Below are 19,520 nucleotides of genomic sequence, written 5' to 3'. Positions count from 1 at the left end.
GTCAATTTATATTTTTCTTGTCCTGTTTGTACTTTTGTGATCAAACCTAAAATATAGTTGCCTAACCTAAGTCATCAGGATTCACTCTTAAGTTTCAGTACCTTGAAATGCTATGAATTTTAAAACCAACTTGTCCTAGTGTTGTTTTTTATTTTGTTTTTTGTTGTTTTGGGGGTTTTGCCAGTACTGGGGCTTTTAACTTTGGGCCTATACTCCTGCTCGCCCCTTTCCCTAAGAACTGAACATTCTCCCACTTGAGTTAAGCTTCTACTTCTGACCTTTTGCTGGTTATTTGGAGATGAGTCTGTCCAATTTGTTTGCTTAGGCTGGCTTAAAATTTCAGTCCTTAGAACTCAGCCTCTTCAGTAGCTAGGATTATAGATGAAAGCCACCAGCATTCAACCAATTTGTCAGTTTTTCCAAAGATTACCACTAGGATTCTGATAAGTAGTGCTTTGAACCTATAGCTCAATTTGGATAGTACTTCTATCTTAATGATACTAATTCTTTTCAAGGAGGGAGCATCAGATGCCTTCCCATTTAGGTCCTCCTTAGTGTTCTGTGTGTCTGTGTGTGCATGCATGCATGTATGTGTGTGTACACACGCCACACACACACACACTGGTTCTGGGGCTTGAAATCAGGGACACACACACACACACACACACACAGGTTCTGGGGCTTGAAATCAGGGCCTGGGTACTGTCTGGTGCTACACACACACACACACACACACACACACACACACACACACACACACACACACACATACTGGTTCTGGGGCTTGAAATCAGGGCCTGGGTACTGTCTGGTGCTACACACACACACACACACACACACACACACACACACACACACACACATACTGGTTCTGGGGCTTGAAATCAGGGCCTGGGTACTGTCTGGTGCTACACACACACACACACACACACACACACACATACACACACACGTTCTGGGGTTGAAATCAGGGCCTTTTTTGTTCAAAGCTAGTGTTCTACCAATTGAGTCACAGCTCCACTTCTGGGGGTTTTTTTGGCGAAAGAGGGGCAGTGTTTAATTGGAGAAAAGAGTCTCACAGACTTTCCTGCCCTGACTGGCTTTGAACCACGATCCTCAAATCTCAGCCTCCTGAATAGTTAGGATTACAGGTGTGATCCTACAGTTAGGATTACTGGCACCATAATTTTTATGGTGTTATTATATGGATTTGCTTTTAAAATTAATTTTTTTGGGGTCCAGTTGTGGGGTCTGAACTCTGGGCCTGGGCGCTGTCCCTCAGCTCTTCAGCTCAAGGCTAGCGCTCTACCACTTGAGCCACAGCGCCACTTCCGGCTTTTTTTCTTTTTGCTTATGTGGTGCTGAGGAATAGAACCCAGGGCCTCAAGCATGCAAGGCAAGTGCTCTACCACTGATCCGCCTTCCCAGACCTTAAAATTAATTTTCATATTGCTGATTGCTCTTGTGTAAAAATGCAGTTAATATGTGTATAATGATTTTTTTTTTTTGGTCGGTCGTGGGGCTTGAACTCTGGGTGTGGGTGCTGTCTCTGTGCTCTTCAGCTCAAGGCAAGTGCTCTACTGTTTGAGCCACAGTGCTACTTCCAGTTTTCTAGTCGTTTATTGGAGATAAGAATCTCATTGCTTTCCTGCCCAGGCTGGCTTTGAACCATAATCCCCAGATCTCAGCCTCCTGAGTAGCTAGGATTACAGGCGTGAGCCACCGGGGCCGGCTTGTATAATGATTTTTAGATAGAGCTTTTTAGTCGATTTCTTATGATATTCTTTATAAAAATTGTGTCATTTGTAAACAAGGATAATTTTATTCTTGTTTTCAAATCTGAGTACCTATTCTTCATCTTGCCTAATTGCACTGCCTGGATTAGATATAATGTTGAAGACAAATTGCAGAGTGGGTCCTTGATCATTTCAGTTTGACACCCATATAGTAAAAGATTCTTTGGATGCCTTTGTCATTGAAGAACTTTCCTTGTATTTTTCCTTTCCTTTTTATCCTTCATGAATATTAAATTTTGTACAATGCCTTTTCTACATCTACAAACATGGTCACATGGCTTTTGTTTTCTAGTCTATTCCTAGGATGTCTTACATGAATTGATGTTAGTACTTAACCAGGTTTGCATTCCTAGAATAAATCTCATTTTGTCTAAAAAATAAATCCTTTTATATGTTGCTAGATTTTGTTAGTAGTCTGGGAAGTTTCAGTGTTTATATTCATAAGGCATGTTGGTTTTCCTTATGATGTGTTTGGTTTGAGAATGAATTTGGTTATTTCTCTTTTCTGAGCTTGGAATATGCTTTCTTCTCCTGTTTTATACAAAACTTCATGAAGTATTGGCATTCTTCTTTAAAGTGTTTGGCATTGAAACCATCTGGTTTTGCTATTTTTTAGTGGAAAGTTTTAAAATTTCTAATTACCTTTGTTATTATAGGTTCATTCCTATTTCTTCTCCAGTTATTCTCAATTGTTAGTGTTTTTCAAAATGACCCACTTCATATAAGTGATCTAATCTATTGAAATTACTAAACCACCTTTTTTTATTTTTGTGAGGTTGTTAGTTTCCCAGCTTTTCATTTCTGACTTTAGTAATTCAAATATTCTTAGGGGTTTTTTTTTGGGGGGGGGGATCCGGTCATGGGGCCTGAACTCTGGGCCTGGGCACTGTCCCTCAGCTCTTCAGCTCAAGGCTAGCACTCTACCACTTGAGCCACAGTGCCACTTCCGGCTTTTTTCTTTTCACTTATGTGGTGCTTAGGAATCAAACCCAGGGTCTCATGCATGCAAGGCAAGCACTCTACTACTGAGCCACCTTCCTAGCCCCAAATATTCTTAGTTTTGTTTTGTTTGTTTGTTTTTTTGCTTATTCAGTCTGGCTAAACATTTGTATTAATATTTTTAAAGAATTGAGTTTTGATTTCACTTTTTTCTACTGTTCTTTCTAAATTATAATTGTGGTAAATATACATGATACATAAGTAAAAAGTATATGCATAGTTCAATGCCATACTACCATCACTTAGCCATTTATTTCTGCTCTGATCTTTATTATTTACTTCCTTCTTGCTTTTGGTTTAATTCTCTCTCCTTCTTCCTCTCTCTTCCCCTCTCTCATTTCTCTATGTAGCCCTGATGGCTTTGAATTTGCCAACCTTCTGTTTCCAGCTCCACTGCCACCTGAGTGCTGAGATTACAGATGTGTACCATTAGACCTAGATTTATTTTTTTAGGTTCTCAAAGTGGTAGATAAGATTACTGAATTGAGATTTTCCTTTAAAAAATGATATAGTCCTGTTACTTTTCTCAGGCTAGTCCCAAACTGATTTTGAGTGAGTCTCCTGCCTCTGGAGCTGGGACGACAGGCATATAGCACTGCCCTTAGTTTTGATAGTCCTCCTTTTTATAATATAGGCATTTATAGATAGAAATTGATATCAAAATGTTTTCTCATTTTCATTTTGATTTTTTTTACCATTTGTTTTTTTTAGGAATGTGGTGTTTAATTTTCACACATTTGTGAATTTCCCCAATTTCTATGATTGACTTCTTACTTATTTCTTTCTTATGGTTCTGGGAATCAAATCCAGTTCTCTGCACCTGGGTTAAGCAAGTGATCTATGCTTGGGCTACATCCCCAGTCACAAAAGAAAGAGCTGTATTTGCTCTGTTTTGCAGTGCTGGGGTTCAAACCCAGACCTTTCACATGCTAAGCGAGTACTCTCCCATTGAGCTACATCCCTAGTCCCTTTGTTATTGATTTCTATTTCATCTTGTTTTGGTCATTATTGGGCATGCAAATAATCACTCTGGAATATTAATTGTTTTAAAAGCTCTGACTCTCCCCCTATTCTATTCAGTCTAAGGTGTGTGCTTGTTTTTGGTGTTACAACCTGTTCATTAGGCTGCACTAATTACTTGTCACTTGCTTTATTGTTTTCATCAATGCTCTGAGGCACAAATTGCTCAGCTGTCTTACTGAATTAAATTCAGGCAAGAATAGTTTTTGAGGCCAGTCTATAAGGTTTGTCTGTCCCTAGGAGAGATCTTAATTGTTCTTTCTCTGGTTCTTCCTGATGAGCTAGCTCAGTTATAGTTTACTTTCTTTCTCTAAGATAAGGGACTTGTTTTCTAGGACATACCTAGGTTTGGACTTTCCTGTATCCTGTTTGAAATAAAATTTCCTTTGAAGAGAGCTTTTCAGCTCACTTTTTATGGATTAGTTCTCTGGAAATAATATCTCTGAGCCATTAGGCCCTGGGAAATATGGAAGCTTCTAGTGTTTGGGTGTACTTTTCAGCATGGAATCTCTGCCCAGTGAGATTGCTAGGGCAGATCGTCATGGCCACAGTGTTCTCAGCCACTTGCAGCTGAGTCATAGCCCTTGTACTATGAATGAGGCCTGCTACATGGAAGAAGGAAGTCTGAACCTTTAGCCATACTCACCAGGAAGGAGCAGGTTCATGGCTCAAGTGCATAGACACTGTTTTAGTAGATTGAGGGGGCAGTATTAGGGTTTAAACTCAGAAACTAGTGCTGAGTAGGTAGGCACTCTACCACTTGTGTCATGCTCTTCGCCCTTAGATGTTTTAAATGGGTGTTTTTACACTGATTATATACACTTAGGACAATTTCCAGAAACTATTAAGTGCTAGACAATACAGTTTGTGCCAGTTTTGCCCATTTTGCTGAGGAGTAGGTCTATAGGTTGTCTGTATAGTGTTCATGTTCCTCTGACCCTACTATTTATTGTAATTGCTAGTTAGATAAGGGTTTGGTGAGAATTGATTAAAAATTTAATATTTTTGTTTGACAAGAATATACCATAGATAGCGTGTATACATTTCCATTAAAAAGAATTTAATACTTGGTCTCTTTTGTGAAATAAATGGGCTTTGATAATTAATATCTCAATCTAGTTCATAAATGTGTGAAAATGATATTTTATTCCTTTTTTATTTTTATTTTGCTGGTACCGAGGCTTGAATTCATTCAGCTGTTTGGCTTATGGCTGGCACTCTACTACTTGAGCTACACCTCCAGTTCAGCACCCAGAAATAATTTTAATTTCTTTTAAAAATAAGGTCTTTCTAAATTGGCCAGGCATGCTTGGAATTTAGTAATATACCCTAGGTTGGCCTTGAACTTGTGATCCTCCTACCTCAGTTCCCAAATACTGGGATTACAGGAGTATGTTAGACCTGGCAATTATTTTTAATTTTGATGAATGCTACAAAGGAATAAACTAGGTTGATTATAACTAGCTCTGGAGTTGGCAGTGAAATTTAATCAAGGATGGCTTTATAGAGGAAGATGATATTTAATCTGAGGTTTCTTGTAAAAGATGAGAATGAGCCAATTTGGAAGTAGGCAGAGCAAGAGCATTCCCGGCCATGGAACAGTATAATGACTCAAAAGTTTCAAGGAAGATGATACAGTGTAGTTTAGAGCTTAACAAGCAAGAGAGAGAATAGAATGGAACTGAATTTGGAGAGACACAGGAGCCATCTGTCTTAACAGGTTTGTTCAAGAGTGCAGTTGAAAGGTTTTTAAGCAGGGTTGTAATGTGCGCTGAGATGGTGGTTAACAGACACCACTAGCTTCTTTCTGGAGGATGGGTTCTGAAAGGAGGCCTGTGTGGAAGCAGGGACACCAACCAGGAGACTATTGCTGGAGTCTAGACAAGAGACATTGGTAGTCATTTTTATAAAAGTGGTGTGGCACTGGAGATAGATGTGAACTACTCTAAGGTCCATTCAGTGGTAGAACACAGAGGACTTTGATGATAGCTTGAATGAAAGTGAGAAATAAGAAAAGGACATTAGGTTTTTTTTCTTTTTAAATTACTTTACTGTTATTATAAAGGTACTTTGATTGTTATTATAAAGGTAATGTACAGAGGGATTACAATGACATGAATCAGGAAATGAGTACATTTCTTTTCATACAGCATCTTCTTTTCATACAGCGTCTTCTCTTCCTTCACCTTCTCCCAGTCCCTCCCTCCCATCTCCACCCATGAATTGTATAGTTCATTTTCATCCATGCCCAATGAGCTCCAATGCTATAGTTTTTCACCCTTTTTCCCTTGAGTTCTGTGACTTTGGTTTTGTTATTGTTGTTGTTGTTTATCAGTTGTGGGGCTTGAACTCTGGGCCTGGGTGCTGTCCTTGAGCTCTTCAGCTCAAGGTGAGCATTCTAACTACTTAAGCCACAGAGCCACTTCCGGTTTTCTGGTGGTTAATTGGAGATAAGCATCTTATGGACTTTGCTGCCTGGGCTGGCTTTGAACTGTGATCCTCAAATCTCAACCTCCTGAGTAGGTAGGATTACAGGTGTGAGCCACCAGTGCCTGGCAAGATTTATTAACACCTACTATACTAGGTGATAGGCAAAGCCAGAGAATAGACAAGTAAAGATTTCAAGTTTCAGGCTAGGAAGGTGGCTCAGTGGTAGAGTGCTTGCCTTGCATGCCTGAGGCCCTGGGTTCTATTCCTCAGCACCACATAAGCAAAAAGAAAAAAGCCGGAAGTGGCACTGTGGCTCAAGTGGTAGAGTGCTAGCCTTGAGCTGAAGAGCTGAGGGACAGTGCCCAGGCCCAGAGTTCAGGCCCCACAACCGGACCCCCCCAAAAAAAAAAGATTTCAAGTTTCATGAAATCTTGTATACATAGCCTGCTTTAGAAAAGTTCTTCATCCTTCATGTGAAGGATCACATTCCTCAGAAAAAGCCTTCTTCTAAGACCCTTCATCTCTACCCTAGTAATTAAGGACAGAATAAGAATACAGTAAGGCCATATATTAGCTAAAGGATGCTGCATTTATTCACTGTCAATTATTTTCCCTTTATTTTTACTATAGGGAAAAGGAAATATAGAAAACTACAGTGGGGTTCAGTCAACAGGAATCCAAGAGTAATGGTAGGAGTAGCACTTGGTAAAATGAGTGAAGAACTATCAGAACTTTCTGGTGATTTTTGCTAATCACATATTTTCTTCTCCATTTCTTCTCATTTTTCTTTTCCTTTTTTTTTTTTTAAAGGAAAACCCTGAAGAAAAGGCAGTAAATGTAGACACTATTCGGGTAAATAAATTTATCTTTATCCTGATTTTATGTAGATAAATTCATCCAAAGATTTAATATCTTTCCTTTTATCCAAATATTAACTCTGCTGCCTCTACAAAGTCAAAGTGAAATGTTTGCCTTCTGGAGTCATTCCAATGACTTTTTTTTCTGATCCTGGGGCTTGAACTCAGGGCCTGGGCCCTGTCCCTGAGCCTCTTTGTGCTCAAGGCTAGCACTCTACCACTTGAGCCACAGTGCCACTTCCAGCTTTTTCTGAGTAGTTTTAGGTAAGATTCTCATGGGCTTTCCTGCCCAGGCTGGCTTTGAATCATGATCCTCTGGTCTCAGCCTCCTGAGTAGCTAGGGCTACCAGTGTAAGCCACTCACACCCAGCTCCAGTGACTTTTATTCTTCACTCTCTCTGGGAGGTAACTCCATTGTTGGATGCTTGGTGTTGTGAGCATGAACTGTTCATGTATATGAAGCATGATGGTAGTCATGAGGCTGATTTAACAAAATATTATGCAGTTGGCCCATTATTATAGAAATGCCTGCTGTGTACATACTGCAGGCAATAATAAAATAATGCCTGCCACTGCATTATCTATTGGGATGTTAAATGTCTAGGGCATAAGATAATGGCATATTTCCATTTCATAATATTTTGTTCAGTTGAGCAGATAATTTTTTACCAATATAATTAAAGAGATACTTAGTCCTTGAACTATATATAGGTACTTTCTGGTTTGAATGAATGTTACTTAGCCCTTCTGGGCATGCTTTAACTGGATGTATCCAGATGCTGTGAACTTTTCCCAGGGAAATAGAAAGTAAGTATACATATTCAGTAAATAATTTTCCTTTCTCTTTACCTACAGGGACAGAAATGGAATAAGTATTTGGACTATTTGTTTTCAGAAGGGTTACAAGGCTTGAAACTCTTTATACAAAGTAGTGTTCAACGTTTTTATGCCCCCCAGTAAGAGTATAACCAAAGTGATCGACATTAAGTGAAAGTTGATGCTTTCACTGTTTTATAAACTGACTGTTGTCTTCAAGTATTACCCAGCCCTGTCTACTAATGAAAAATGCCCTCTTCCTCGCCAGAGGCTCTTTCCATCATGAAGAGTCACATCTGCTCTGGGGTGAGCTTTGTCACATTCTCATGTACTGTATAAGTTGCATTGCTAAAAGATAACAGGTAATGCATACTAGCAGTTAACCCACATGCACTTATGCCAACCATTTGGCCAGCTGCTTCTTTGAAATCTCCAGGATATTACTGATTTGTTCAATGAACAGCGGCACCAGTACCAAATGAATGGCATATAACACATGGGATTTGCAAAGCCCTTAGTAGCTGATGGCTTCCTGGTAGCAATCTGATGAGGGAAGGAAGTGGAGAAGATTGTCAGGAGAGTGAAGAAGATATTTCTGTTTATATTGTTTTGATTTCATGAAACTGTTCTATTTTATTTGGGTATATATCTATATGCCAAGTTTTTAAATGTTGAGACTTAAACAAACTAATTACTGTTTTGCTATTAGAAGTAATTCTGAACTTTAAAAAAAAATTGATAGCAGCAGCTAGAATACCCTGCTGAAAATTTATACTGAAATTTTGTTTTAGTATTACGGAATAGCTCTCTTCTTTTTAAATAAAATTGACGTAATTTTAGAAGAATAAAGCTGAATTTGTCTTTTAAGGCCAGATCCTTTTTCTTTTTCCCCCCTTTCCATTAAAACAAAAACTGTATTATTAAATGTTCAGACTAGAAATACTATATATCTACTCATTTATTGAATTAACATTTGTTGAGTTTCTTACCATGTGCCAGGTTCTTTTTTTTTTTTTTTCCTGTCGGCTGTGGGGTTTGAACTCTGGGCCTGGGCACTGTTCCTCAGCTCTTCAGCTCAAGGCTAGCACTCTACCACTTGAGCCACAGCACTACTTTCAGCTTTTTCTGTTTATGTAGTACTGAGGAATTGAACGTAGAGCCTCATGTATGCGAGGCAAGCACTCTACCACTGAGACACTGAGAACCCTGTATCAGGTTCTTCTGTGTGCTAGTTTTATACCTGCTTTTATATTGCTTAGAATCCAATGAAGACAAACAATAACAAGCTAAGCAAACATTTCATACTAGGTGCGATTCATAAAATGCCTAGAATAGGGATAGACTTTGGAGAGGCCTGGTACTGCAAATAAGAAGGCTTAGAGAAGACCTGTTTGAGGAGATAATGTCAGCTCAGACACTAGTGAAGGAAGTATATGATCCAAGTGTCTATTTGGGGAAAGGGCATTCTGAGCAGAGGTAAAGTCAAAGGAAAAAGCTCTAAAATGTTGATTTACAAGGTAGATTTAAGGAGTAGCAGGAGGTCAGAAAGATTATAGTACAATGATAAAGTGAGAAGAAGGGTGAGAAATCAAATAGGGAAGAAAGCCAGAGACCATGTCATGAAAGATTATTACAGCCTGGTACAGATGTGTAAATGTAAGCCATTAGAGCCACTGAGAAAGAAAGACATATATGAACATACAGATGTAGAATGAAAGCTACAGGATTTCAGAGGCAGGCATAGAGACCAGTTATTACCACATTTTAGCCAAAGGTTTTAGATCGGTATCAGAGGTTATCAGGGAGGTGGTTAGGTATTAGTTGCAGACTCTTGTTTTGAATTTATCAAAATTTGAATCTGCTGGTAGCTTGGTTATGAGGAGGAGGATATCCTACATGTTTCCTAGGTGACTCTAAATCTCTCTTAGATGTCTCTAGATTTTTGACCTGATTAGCTAGGTACATTCTGAAATTCAGAGATGAGGCATACTAAAGGAATAACCAAAGCATTTGTTGAAATCACCTAGTGCAACTAGAGGAAAGTGGTAGAGATGCTAACATTAAGAAATATGCTAACATTAAGAAATAGAGAGGAGTCAGCAAAAAATTGAGGACTTATCAATGAGCTAGGAAAAAAACCTCAGAAGACTGCTCTCCTTGATGCCAATGAAGAAAGTGTTTCAAAAAATTGTATTTCTATATGTTCTCACAGCAGAAGCTTAAAAAGTTGATCTCTTAATAGTGATTATCAAGAAGCTGGGAAGAGTAGGAATGAGCAGAGAGAGGGTTGGCTAATAAGTATAGAGGTATCCTTGCATAGGAGGAATAACTTCTAAGATTCTATAGCATGGGGTAACTGATTGCCAACAATTAATTGTATACTTCAAAATAGCTACTAGAGAAGATTTTGAATGTTTCACCAACACAAAATTACATGTGTTTGAGATGATTACCTGATCATTTATATTGAAACATCATATTGTGTCTTTAAATATGTATAATTTGTCGACTATTTTGTGAGTGAATAATAAAATCATAAGCTTGAAACCTCAAAAAGGGAGTATTTAATGGCATGGAATGTTACTTGTATTACTGGAAGAAAAGAAGCTTTGGCTGCTTTGAAGTAAATGTGACAACTTTCCCAATGGCAACTTACAAATTAGAGACCTCTCTGTTTTCAAATTAGTGCTCCAAATCACTCCATTTTTTGAGTGGTTAATTGAGTCTCACAGGGACTCTTCTGCCCCGTATAGCTTTGAACCACGACCTTCAGATCTCATCCTCCTAGAGTAGCTAGGATTACAGGCGTGAGCCACTAGCACCCAACTCACCAAAGAATTATTACTAGATCAATGAAGTGGTGTTGTGGCTCAAGTGGTAGAGTGCTAGCCTTGAGCTGAAGAGCTGAGAGACAACTCTCAGGCCCAGAGTTCAGGCCCCAGGACCAGAAAAAAAAATTAGATACCTAAGGGCCAAGCAGAGGCCTCTTTCCTTTTGGAGACTTCTCTGAAATATCACTGGTCGTTGATCTGGTTCACACCTGTAATCCTAGCTACTCCAGGAGGATAAGAGCTGAAGATCGTGGTTCAAAGCTATCCGGGTAGAAAAGTCCCTGTGAGACTCTTATCTCCAATTAACCACTCAAAAAATGGAAGTGGCATTGTGACTCAAAGTGGTAGAGCGTTAGCCTTGAGCAAAAGAGCTCAAGAACAGCACCCAGGCCCTGAATTCAAGTCCCACAACTGCCAAAAAAGAATTCACTAAATACTCATTCACCAGCATGAATATTTTTTTCTAAAATAATGTTGCATGAGGAAAATATATTTTCCCATAAGTATGTTTATTGTTCAGTTATGATCCCCGGGTTCTTTTTTTCCCCCCTTATTTGTTAAACTTAAAAAATTGACTTAAGGTTAGATATGTGACTGCACAGAAAAAGAGAGTTTTAGTTATTTGAAAAAATCTGCTTTGAGGACTATTCACACAACAGAACTAAATAAGAATTGCTATTTTGTTTCCCTACAAAAGATCTGAAAAGATAGGAATTTTGGTTTATTATTGCAGTTTTACAAAGAATGCTTTCTTTGCCTAGTGTTTTTGTAAAATTGTTGTCGGTCCTTCCCCTTCCTTCCTTCTTTCCCCAAGAACAGGATTCAAACTTGGTATTTGATGCTTTCTCTCATTGGCTGATGCTCTACCACCTGAGCCAAGCCTCCAACCCCAAATTGTTGGCGTTCTAAATATTAAGTTCATGTTTAATATTGAAATTTGTATTAAATTTCTGATATTTTCTTTTCTTTTATAGCATACATTTTCCTTTCTCTTGGTTTTGGAATTGGCCTGGAAAGAATACAATAAGCTTATACTCCTATGATATTTTTAACATAGTAATATGGTTTTCTGAACAAAAAAAATCTCTAAAATTGGAATTATGTGCTAAAGATACCTTTTTAATTCATATTATCTTTCCATTATAGGATGGTTTACATAAGGAGCCTATATTTTGATCATGTAACAATTCGGTTTCTAACAAAGATGGACTGTTTTTATTTTACTTTTTGTGTATGTGTGGGGCTTGAACTCAGTCTGGGCACTGTCCCTAAGTTCTTTTGCTCAATGCTAGCACTCTACCACTTTGAGCCACAGTGCCACTTCTGGTTTTTCAGTAGTTTATTGGAGGTAAGAATCTCATGGGGACTTTTCTGCCTGGGCTGGTTTTGAAAGCAGTCCTCAGACCTCAGCCTCCTGAGTAGCTAGGATTTAAGCTTGAGCCACCAGTGCCCAGCTGTTATTAAATTTTTTAATTATCTTTACTTACATTTAACAAAGCAGTTTATGAATGCTTCTTAATCAGTGTCACCACCTTCAACATTCTCAATCCTCCTTCAACTCACTCCTTCCCTTACTTTTCTTAATTTTGTGGTATATGCAATGAATTCTTGAGATGGACTGTGTTTTATAGAAGATATTGGATTGACATTAATGCTTTGTTTTCATATATATATATAGGGTGTCTTTCCAAGGAACATAATAGTACACATGAATTAAAGCTCACATTTAACTATATAACAGGATAATATACTTATTCAGCTTGCCAGAAGAGTATTAGCTTATCTAATTAGATTTCATGCCTAGAGCTGAAGTATTTTAGGTTTTTTTTTTTTTTTTTTTTTTTTTTCTGGTCCTGAGGCTTGAACTCTGGGCCCTCGGCAGTGTCCCTGAGTTTCTTTTTACTAAAGGTGAGCTCTCTATCACTTGAGCTACAGCACTACTTCTGGCTTTTTTGAATAGTTTATAGAGATTATAGCCTCATGGAATTTCCTGCCCAGGCTGGCTTTGAGCCGTGATCCTTAGATCTCAGCCTCTTGAGCAGAGCTGAAATTTTAAATCAAAGTCCTTCATTTCTTCTGCTTTATTTTACAAATGAGCTTTATGGCTTTGGAAAATCACTGAACCACTTTACCTCCTGATTTCCTCTATGGTAATATTTAGATTCCAGTTTCTGTCTTTTCAAGGTTGTGGCATTTAGATGATAGAAAAGTCTCTAAAACTTCATTGAAAAGACAAAAAGGGGAAAAAAGATGTAAAAGTTTTCCTTAACTTTCGAGTATATCTAGCCAAAGTATAACTTAGAAAGATGCAATTGAAGATTGTTCTAGACAGTAGTAGAATCACTGAGGTGATTTGTATTTTCTGTAAGTTAATATTCAAGGATGAACAGGGTTCCTGAGTCTTTTTAAACAAAGTGCAAAAATATGACTGAACACCTGTTTAATCGAATCATATCCTAAGTATTTATGAGGGTCTCAGCCATGAATACAATGGCACAGTTGTGTGTTGTACCTTTTTCCTCCCTTACCTGTCTGATATCTGGGGTAATGAAGCAAAGATAGTTGTAATTTTCATTTCCAGCTTTTTAAAGTTAGAAATGAAGCATTATTCTGTTTATAATTCACTTTGTGGACTAAGTTAAATTTGAAACTTTATTTATTCCTCCTGCATACTCAATTGAAAATCTCTCTGTTTCTCTCTTTCTCTCTGCTGGGTGTGTGTGTGGGGGGGGGGTATATGTTGTTACTGAGGCCTGAACTTGGGACTCAGGGCCTCACACACTCACTTGGCTTTTTCTGCTCAAGGTTGACACTTTACTACCAGAGCCACACTTCAAGTTCCCAGTATAGGACTTTGGAATGACATGCAAAGAACTTACTGGAATTTCTCTGGAGAACTATTTGTTTTGTTGGTCATAGTTAGCAAAGGCAATCATTCCGGATCTCTAGAAGATGACCAAATGATTTACAACAGAATGAGAATCACAACTTTGAAATTTGAAGAACTTATTAACAATACTAGTAATCCATAACATCAAAGTTAGAGCCTACATTTATTCCCCAACCAATTTCATATTGCAGAGGAGCTATTGTGGAAGATGTATCACTGTGTTCTTGGCTGCAGTGTGGTAGTTTCCCTCTCTCCCAGATAATGCTCAGTAATAGAGATTCTGCCAAGGAAAGGTTCAGAGTAGTAATCACACTGGCAAGAGCCTGCCCTGTCTTGAGAGGCCTGACTTCCTATTATGGAGGGGCGTATGCCTCCAGGAAATTGCTCAGAACAATAGAACAACTAGCCAGCTGTGAAGACTAGCAGCATGGTATGGCACCAATAGAAAAAGACTAAAAGTTCAACAGAGAGGTGAAGAAAACCAGCAAAGGATCACCAGCCCTGGTGATATGGAAGAGCATACATTTACCTAAGGCTATACTCTTAGAAGCAATTGAACAGGGAACTGCTTTGGTATTAGTTCCTGACGAAGACAAATTTGTGAACTTCCTAAATTGTGAAAGCAGTCTCCTAGCTAGACAGAACAAAATGGATGAAAAGTTTCTTGGCTTTGGGAGCTTAAGCATAACTTCTAATAACCAGTGGCTGACTTCTAAACTACTGATCCAGGGATGAACCTTAGGAAGCCAGACTTAAAGGTACAGACTATGAACAGGGATATCAGAAGCTGCACACTAGGGGAACAGACTTCACAGTAGTAGTGCAATACAGTCACCAAATAAGTGAACAAACAGCAGCAAACCCTACTGCAGAGAGTCAATATCCGGACTTGCTACAATAGAGCACCTAGTGTTTACTTCAGCAAATGTTAAAGAAACAGGAGCCTATATGAAGCAAATACAAGGGGAAAAAGGACAAAAGAATTACCTTTTAGAACCAGGTGCAGGTAGCTCACACCTGTAATCCTGGCTACTCAGGAGGCTGATATCTGAGGACCATGGTTGGAAGCAAGCCTGGGCAGAAAATCTGTGAGAACTCATCTCCAATTATCCAGCAAAGGCAGAACTGGAGGTATGATTCAAGTGGTAGAGCAACAACCTTGACCAAAAAAAGCTAACCAAGAGGTCTTGAGTTCAATCTCTAGTACACACACACACACACACACACACACCTATATTGGGTCCATTATAAATGGTACATATTGTATAACCGAAGTCATGAAAATGTTCTAAGTAGACAAGACAAGTAGTTAAGTGGTTGCCCAGGGGTCTGGGGTTAATGAGAATAAGGTAGGAAGTACTGTATAGTGACTGCTGTGATTAATATACTGTGTATATTTAATGTATATATATAATATAATTTTATTAGCTTATAGCACTCATGTGGAAGGGATTTCATTGTTTAATTTCCACAAGTGTACAATGTATTCCAATCAATCTCACCCTTTATCAGTCTTTCTTCCCCTCTTTCCCCTTCCCAAACCAATTTCAGCAGGATTCATTGTTCTACTTTTATAGTTGCAGATAATCTACTTGGACTATATTCATACTCCACAAAAATATTTAAATTATGTAAATAGAATAAAAATGAACTGTACACTGTAAGTGAATAAATTTCATGTTGTATAAGATATATTAATAAGACAATTTAAAATTAGTAAAGACTGTCAAGTTTGGAAAAGATGAATAATCTTAAGGATCTTGTGTTTTTGTACTAATACTCTTAAGCTGTATAACATACATTTAGAGGAATTTGTCATAAACTCATTATTTGCTTTTCTTATGTCTCACACTTTTCCCTCTTCCAGTCTGGGAAGTTAGAGATATGCAAAGAGAATTGTGTATTGCAACTGCTTAACTGTCAAGTAGTTAAAGGAAATTCTTTCCTTTTTTGTCTTTACATCTTCACTGCTAGAATTGAATCCAGGGCTTTGTGCTAGAAGCAAGCATTCTACCATGAAGCAACATTACCAACACTCATTTATTTATTTGTTTGTTTGTTTGTTTATTTATTTATATCCTTTATTTTTTGTCAGTCATGGGGCTTAAACTCGGCCTGGGCACTGTCCCTCAGGTTTTCAGCTCAAGGCAAGCACTCTACCATGTAAGCCACAGCACCGCTTCCAGTTTTCTGGTGGTTTATTGGAGATAAGAGTCTCATGGACTTTCCTGCCTAGGTTGGCTTTGAACCGTGATCCTCAGATCTTAGCCTCCTGAGTACCTAGGATTACAGGCATTAGCCAACAGCACCCAGCCTATTTATTTTTAAAATTGTTTATTGAGTAGATTTTTGTTCTGGCACTGGGGTTTAAACTCAGGGCTTGAGCACCATTCCTGGTTATTGTTTTTCTTCTGCTGAAGGTTGATACTCTACCACTTCAGCCACAGCTCTACTTCTATATTTTATTTATTTTTTGACTGGGTTTTCTGCCATCTCATGCTTTTTTTTGGTCAGTGGGGCTTGAACTCTGGGACTCTGGGCCTGGGTGCAGTCCCTGACCTCTTTTGCTAAAGGATAATGCCCACAGCGCCACCTCCAGTTTTCTTGTGGTTAATTGGAGGTAAGAGCCTCACAGACTTTCTTGCCCAGGCTGGCTTTGAACCACAATCCTTAGATCTCAGCCTCCTGAGTAGCTAGGATTACAGGCGTGAGCCACTGGCTCCCTGCTTCTTATTATTTTCTTAACAGTTTCTGGGGGCAGTCTATCTCATAAGGTCAAGGATCATTACTCAGAATGGAAGCCAGTAGGAGGAATATAGCATCTCCAGGAATGGGATCACCCATACCTCAATGCCAGGATATTTGCTCAGAGAAAACATCCAGCTTTTAAATCCAGGCCCAGAAGTAATAGAATAACCTCTCTGAAGCTGGCCCATTCCCACAGGTGCTAGGGCTGCCAATGATGTCAGCTTTCTGTCTCTCCATTTGTGCTGTTTGCTACATCCCATCTCCTCAACCTAAGCTCCTTCCTTTCTCCAGTTAAATTTGTTCTTACTCTACCAGCAAAATTTCATTTCCTCTGTCACTGAAACAAAAATCCCATGTGTCCAGTGGCAAAATTGCAGGGGCGGGGGAAATCACTGTAATATCCACTCTCTTAAAATTTTTGACTTATTTGATCATACAAAATAATAGTTATCAAAATGAACTCCAGGAAATTAAAACTAGAGGGTTTTTTTCCTTTGTTGCTATTTTTTGTTTTCTTTTTGTCATGTTTATTCATTTATCTGTCTTTGGGAGGGTAAGAGGGCCACAGAAATGGAAGGACAAAAAATGAACAAATGCAGCAGTAGTACTCACTGGACACTTGAAAATGAACTAAACAACTTGTGGGTGGAGATGATAGGAAAGTGAGAGACTGGAGGAAGGGGTAGAATTAGCAAAAAAGAAACATACTCTTTACCTTACTAATGTAACTGTAACTCCTCTGTACATGACCTAATAGTAACAATAAAAAAAATTTAAACAATTTTTGACTAAAAGTACAGACTATCTCTATAATATATATTATATATATGCATTGTCTCAAATTACCAAAGGGCGGGGGAGAAATTCTCTAATTCTGAATGAGAATGCAACCAAAGAATAGTGGCTAAAATAGACTTGGGAAACTTTTCCACTTTTTTTCCTTGGTCCCAGTCCTGGGCTTAAACTCAGAGCCTGGCCACTGTCCTTGAGCTTCTTTTGCTCAAGGTTAGCACCCTACCACTTGAGCCATAGTTCCACTTTTTTTTCACATATTTTGGGACAGGGGCTGAAGGATTAACTCCTGCCTTACTTCCCCAGGTCAAGTAAAACACCTGGTGCATGCTTATGTGCTTGACCACACACAGGTCATTTGACCTAGGCCTGGCCAAAAATTCCCCCACCCTAGGCATAGCAATCCATTCTCAGCTCAACCAAAAGTACCCACCCTTGGCCCCCAAGAGACCACAGCCTGTTTTGTTGTTGTTGTTGTTTTCCTCATTAAGACCAATATAAGCCTGACCCCAACTCCCCCTCCTGGCTCAACCTCAAATCCCACAGGAAGGTTGCTGCTCCTTGCTTTGCCTCATTAAACAGTCTACTCCTGTTGAAATCGAGTCTGGCCTGTTCTTTCTCCTCCATTTTCCTAACAGGGTGTAGCTATGCAGCCCAGTTTGACCACCAATTTCCAATCCTCCTACCTCAAATTTGCCAGTGCTGGGACTTATGTGTACTCTCATGCTTGATTATTTTTCGTATTTTTAAATGGATATTTTTTGTAGAAAATTTATATCTATTTAATATCAGATGAGAATTTTAAACCTTTTAAAAAAACAGTGGCATTTTAAAGATGCTTCCTATACAAAAATCTTAACAATGATTGGAATTCCATGTTACTGCTGAATCTAACATATCCTACCACCTCCCCCTGCTGGATATTCACTGCACTGTAAGAAAGCAAGAATTTTACTTTGCAACTTAGCCTGTATAGCTGTAGGAAAGCTAGAGGAGGGAAAATGAACTGAATGGGGAGCTACAATACAATTTTATTTTCCTTCCCTTCCTACCTGCAAAGAGCCATTTTCCTTGTATCTGGAAATGAACTAAAAGAATGAACTAAAGGAGTTTAAGGATTTCTGGCTCATGATATTGGTTACAGTTTGAAAATGGCCCCCACAGGCTCCCATGTTGAACTCATGGTCTCCAGCTGGTATTTTGAGAGGTAATAGAAATGGAGCCTCGGTGGAGAGACAGTGGATCACTGGGGGTTCCTGTCTGCCATGAGATCTGGGGCCTCTGACACACTCTCCTACCTCTGTGTTTTGTTTTACCATGAGCCCTGGACCAATGGAGCTAATGACTATGGACTTAAGCCATGATCTAATAAATATTTTTCCCCTTGAGTTGCTTTTTTTTCTCAGATCTCTTGTCAAAGCAACAAAAACACTACCACAGCAAGTATTTGAAAATTTCTAAGTCCTGTTTTGTTTTTTTTGGGGGGGGGGACGGCCACGGGAATTGTGCTCAAGGCCTCTTGCTCAAGCACTTTAACACTTGAGCCATGTCCCAGTGTTTTTGTTTGTAATTTTTTAGGTAGAGATTCACTAACTTTTCTAAGACTCACCTCAAATTCATGATCCTCCTTCCTCTGCTTCCCATATAGCTGGTATTACAAGTGTAAACCACCATAACTATCATCTACATTTACTTAAATAATCTGACCCTAAGTTGAAAGAGAAGAATATGTTGAAGTGATGACACAGATCAAGATGCATTGTATACATAAACTGCTATTATTCTAAATGGCAAAAATTAATACATAACCTAAAAAGAAGAGTGAAAGAAGAAGTTGGATGGGAGGGGTGGATGAGAATGTTGAAAGGGGTGACACTGATCAGGAGGCACTGTATTCATAAACTGCTTTGTTGAGTGGCAATTCCTTTGTACAACTACTTAAAGATAATATTTTTTTTAATTTGACCCAGCAAAAGTACAATGTATCTTTTAGCCTAGATCTTGGAATTTTGCTTGCCATCAGAGAGCAATGTTTGTTTTAGCAGATAAATATTTTTTAAATTCACTCTCTCTCTCTTCTTTTGTCTTCCTCATCCACTTTTTCTCCCGGTAACTTCAGTGGGTACCCTATGTACCATCAAACTTTCAACTCAGCAGTATCTTTCTCATACTTCTTCAGCTTTGCCAACTCAGCGATATATAGATATCTTTCATTGTCATTTATTGTCATTTGTTATGCCACTTCTCACCCAACTTTTCTCTTTGAAATTCTAGCTAGTACTAGAGGTCTCATGCTTGCTTTCAGCTTGCTTGCTTGGCTGCCATTCTGCCACATGAGCCA

General features: G+C 38.7%; 1 protein-coding gene across 1 annotated transcript in view; it reads left to right on the top strand.

Annotated features, from left to right (window-relative positions):
• Window positions 1–10,451, top strand: part of Cenpi (centromere protein I) — a 53,682-nt gene extending 43,231 nt beyond the window's left edge. The window contains exons 21-23 of the mRNA XM_042683059.1: window positions 7,056–7,097; window positions 7,958–8,917; window positions 9,134–10,451. Of these exons, the coding sequence (XP_042538993.1) occupies window positions 7,056–7,097; window positions 7,958–8,062 (147 nt within the window). The 3' untranslated portion in view covers window positions 8,063–8,917; window positions 9,134–10,451. The remainder of the gene's footprint in view (window positions 1–7,055; window positions 7,098–7,957; window positions 8,918–9,133) is intronic.
• The last annotated feature ends 9,069 nt before the right edge of the window (window positions 10,452–19,520 follow it).

The sequence above is a fragment of the Dipodomys spectabilis genome, unplaced genomic scaffold (genome assembly GCF_019054845.1).
Source record: "Dipodomys spectabilis isolate Male_0828 unplaced genomic scaffold, ASM1905484v1 ptg000077l, whole genome shotgun sequence".
Lineage (NCBI taxonomy): Eukaryota > Metazoa > Chordata > Mammalia > Rodentia > Heteromyidae > Dipodomys > Dipodomys spectabilis.
The sequence above is the reverse complement of the archived record's forward strand: the minus strand, read 5'-3'. Positions and strand labels throughout refer to the sequence as shown.